Source organism: Terrapene carolina, unplaced genomic scaffold (genome assembly GCF_002925995.2).
Source record: "Terrapene carolina triunguis isolate 2854851 unplaced genomic scaffold, T_m_triunguis-2.0 Scaffold833, whole genome shotgun sequence".
Classification (NCBI taxonomy): domain Eukaryota; kingdom Metazoa; phylum Chordata; order Testudines; family Emydidae; genus Terrapene; species Terrapene triunguis.
The window spans coordinates 4,108,426-4,111,817 of NW_020665184.1; the positions used below are offsets into that span (position 1 = coordinate 4,108,426).

The 3,392-nt window shown below is 50.4% G+C and overlaps 1 protein-coding gene across 2 annotated transcripts in view; it reads left to right on the plus strand.

The window, feature by feature from the left end:
• The first annotated feature begins 2,914 nt into the window (after positions 1 to 2,914).
• The window catches only part of COLGALT1 (collagen beta(1-O)galactosyltransferase 1), a 28,780-nt gene continuing 28,302 nt past the window's right edge, over positions 2,915 to 3,392 (plus strand). For both annotated transcript variants that reach the window (XR_003370231.1, XM_024212542.1), the window contains exon 1: positions 2,915 to 3,181. Coding sequence is in view for 1 of the 2 variants with exons in the window: in XM_024212542.1 (XP_024068310.1) it covers positions 2,976 to 3,181 (206 nt within the window). In the remaining variant the exon portion in view is untranslated. The remainder of the gene's footprint in view (positions 3,182 to 3,392) is intronic.

Genomic DNA, 3,392 nt, shown 5'->3' on the forward strand with positions numbered 1-3,392 from the left:
GGAAATGTAGAGCTGGAAGTTAATGAGCCAATTGGTATGTTGGATATTAGGCCTATTGGTGGACAAAATAATGAAGGGATGGTCTATACCCCCATCACTCTCTTTTTGGGTCCTTAAAAGAAAGATTGTGTGGCGAAAGTATTAAAGAACAGACAGAGGCTTCTGGAATGAACTTCACCATTGTGGCTGCTATCCCCACTGTTTCCTGGGACCTTGGGCCTTTGTCACCCTGATCCTGAGAGGGGGGGACCCAGATCATCACCTCTACAAGCTCCACATGTGAATTCCAAAACCATCTTGGATAACAGTTACCATCATCTTTGGTACCAGCAAAGAGACTGTCAAACAAGGGGGCTTTTCCTTCTAAGATTGGACTTTAACAGCAGCAGCAAAGACATCTCCAACCCATTTCAACTACTTCTCTTTTCCTCAAAAAGTCAGTTATTACCATCTTTGGTTACATCCAAGATACTGTCAAGCAACAGGGGCTTTTTCCTTCTGAACACTAGATACAGCTAAAGAAAAAAGGAATATTGTTAAACAAAAGCCTCCCTTAACACAACATTTCAAATGCTTTTAACTGTTTTCTGTAGCTTTAATAAAAGGTTAACATGATTTTAATGGTGTTTTTGCCATAGTATAAGTAGGGTGATGTCTGTATTCCAAGCTTTGGACCTATTTAAGCATGTTTAATGTTGTATACTGTCTGGGTTATGTTAACACCTCTGATGCATTTATTCCATCTAAATTAAACAAAGCACCAGCTGGGTGGCTGTATTATCTCAGAGAAGGCAAGGTCAAAGAAATGGTCCTTGCCATTGGAGAAGGTAGGGAGGTTTGTGATAGTCCTTGTTTGTGGGGGAATTAATTCTACACTCTTGGCTGGGACTTCCAGAAATCTGTCTTCTACACAGATAAGCTTTATTCTCACTGTATACCTCTGGGGGAATTCTGTGACAAAAAAAAATTAAATTCTGCACGCTATTTTAAAATTCCACATTTTTTTGTCAAAATAACAATATAATCATGCCACATTCAATTATTAATTTCAAAATACCTGTCCGCAAGTATGTCTAACAATATTAGAACAAAAAGGGATTCAGGAAATGTTTTTTGGCATATAGATTCCTTACTAGGCAGCAGGTTTAAAACAAATAAAAGGAAGTTCTTCTTCACGCAGCGCACAGTCAACTTGTGGAACTCCTTACCTGAGGAGGTTGTGAAGGCTAGGACTATAACAGAGTTTAAAAGAGAACTGGATAAATTCATGGTGGTTAAGTCCATTAATGGCTATTAGCAGGACGGGTAAGGAATGCTGTCCCTAGCCTCTGTCTGTCAGAGGGTGGAGATGGATGGCAGGAGGGAGATCACTTGATCATTGCTTGTTAGGTTCACTCCCTCTGGGGCACCTGGCATTGGCCACTGTCGGTAGACAGGATCCTGGGCTAGATGGACCTTTGGTCTGACCTGGTACGGCCTCTCTTATGTACTAGGCATAAGAACGGCCATACTGGGTCAGACCAAAGGTCCATCTACTTCAGTAGCCTGTCTTCTGACAGCCGATGCCAGATGCTTCAGAGGGAATGAACAAAACAGGTAATCATCAAGTGAGCCATTCCTAGCTTCTGGTAAACAGAGGTAAGGACACCATCCCTGCCATCCAGGCTAATTGCAATTGATGGACCTATCCTCCGTGAATTTATCTAGTTCTTTTTTGAACCCTGTTATAGTCTTGGCCTTTACAACATTCTCTGGCAAAGAGTTCCACAGGTTGTGCATTGTTTGAAGAAATACTTCCTTTTGTTTTAAACCTGCTGCCTACTAATTTCATTTGGTGACCCCCTAGCTCTTGTGTTATAAGGAGTAAGTAATGCTTACTTATTTACTTTCTCCACACCAGTCATGAGTTTATAGACCTATCATATCCCCCCTTACCTTTCCAAGCTGAAAAGTCCTTATTAACCACTCCTCCTATGGAAGCTGTTTCATACCCCTAATAATTTTTGTTGCCCTTTTCTGAACCTTTTCCAATATATCCTTTTTGATGGGGTGACCACATCTACATGCAATATTCAAGATGTGGGTGTACTATAGATTTAAGCAGGCAATGATTCCCAACATTGTTAGCTTTTTTGACTGCATATTTATACATAACTGAGTAATAGTTAATTTAAACTACAATATAGATCTGTTATCAAACTTCATTACAACAACAAGGTGTCCAGTGGCACCTTAAAGACACACAGATTTAGTTGGGCATAAGCTTTCGTGGGCAAAAAACCCACTTCAGCTTTGTGCCACCAGACTTCTTGTTTCTGTGGCTACAGACTAACACGGCGACCCCCCGATACTCACAGGTCATTGCATTGCAACCCTCGGGTGGGGGCCGTGGCTTCTGCTTCAGCCCCAGGCCCAGCATGTCTCACGCGGGCTCTGGGGACCGCATCACAATGAACTCGTGGCGCCCTTTGGGAACTGCTGCTGGACAAAGCTGCGCTGTGACGGGGGCCAGGGCTGGAGCTTTACAATCCCCAAGTGGCCCCAGGCCTGGCAACAAGGCCCAAGCCCCTGCGCGGCTAGTCCGGGGGCGGCCGCATGCGAGCCGCCCGGGGAGTGGTACCCGCGCCGCAGGACCAGGCTCGGTCCGCTGTAGGCTGGGACCGGCCCCATCGCAGACCGGCGGGCGGGGGCCGGGCTCGTGCCCCACCCGCCCGCGCGGCAGGGAACGTGGCTCGCGTGGGGGGAGCCTGGCCCCATCCCTTTAAGGCGTTACGTGTAGGCTCTGGCCAGCCCCCGAGAGAGGGGGGAGGGGGGGGGGGTGTCTCCGGACCCTTTCCTGTCGGCGTGTAAGAATGCCTGTTAAAGGGGAGGTGCCCCCCTGGGGGAGACTGTGGCCAGTACCGGGCTTGTCTTCCCTTTGCCTTTAAGTTCCATTTCTTGTCGGAGGGTAGCTGTGTGGCTCGTCCAGACACACCATGGCCTCGGCCGCCGGGCTCTGGCTCCTGCTGCTGCTGGCCCCGGGCAGCGCCTACTTCCCCGAGGAGCGGTGGAGCCCGGAGTCGCCGCTGCAGGCGCCCCGGGTGCTGATCGCGCTGCTCGCCCGGAACGCGGCGCACTCGCTGCCGGCGGTGCTGGGGGCCCTGGAGCGGCTGCGGCACCCGAAGGAGCGAACGGCGCTGTGGTGAGAGCCGCCCCCGGGCATCCCCCCCCGGGACTCGCCCATGCCCCCCCGCTCCCCCGCCCAGCCCCCCCCTCGCGGCATCCGCCCCCGGGACTTGCCTATGCCCCCCCGCTCCCCGGTATCCCCGCCCAGCCCCCCCTCGCGGCATCCGCCTCCCCCCGGGCATCCCTGCCTAGTACCCCAGGCATTATCCCTGCCAACCCCCCCCCCC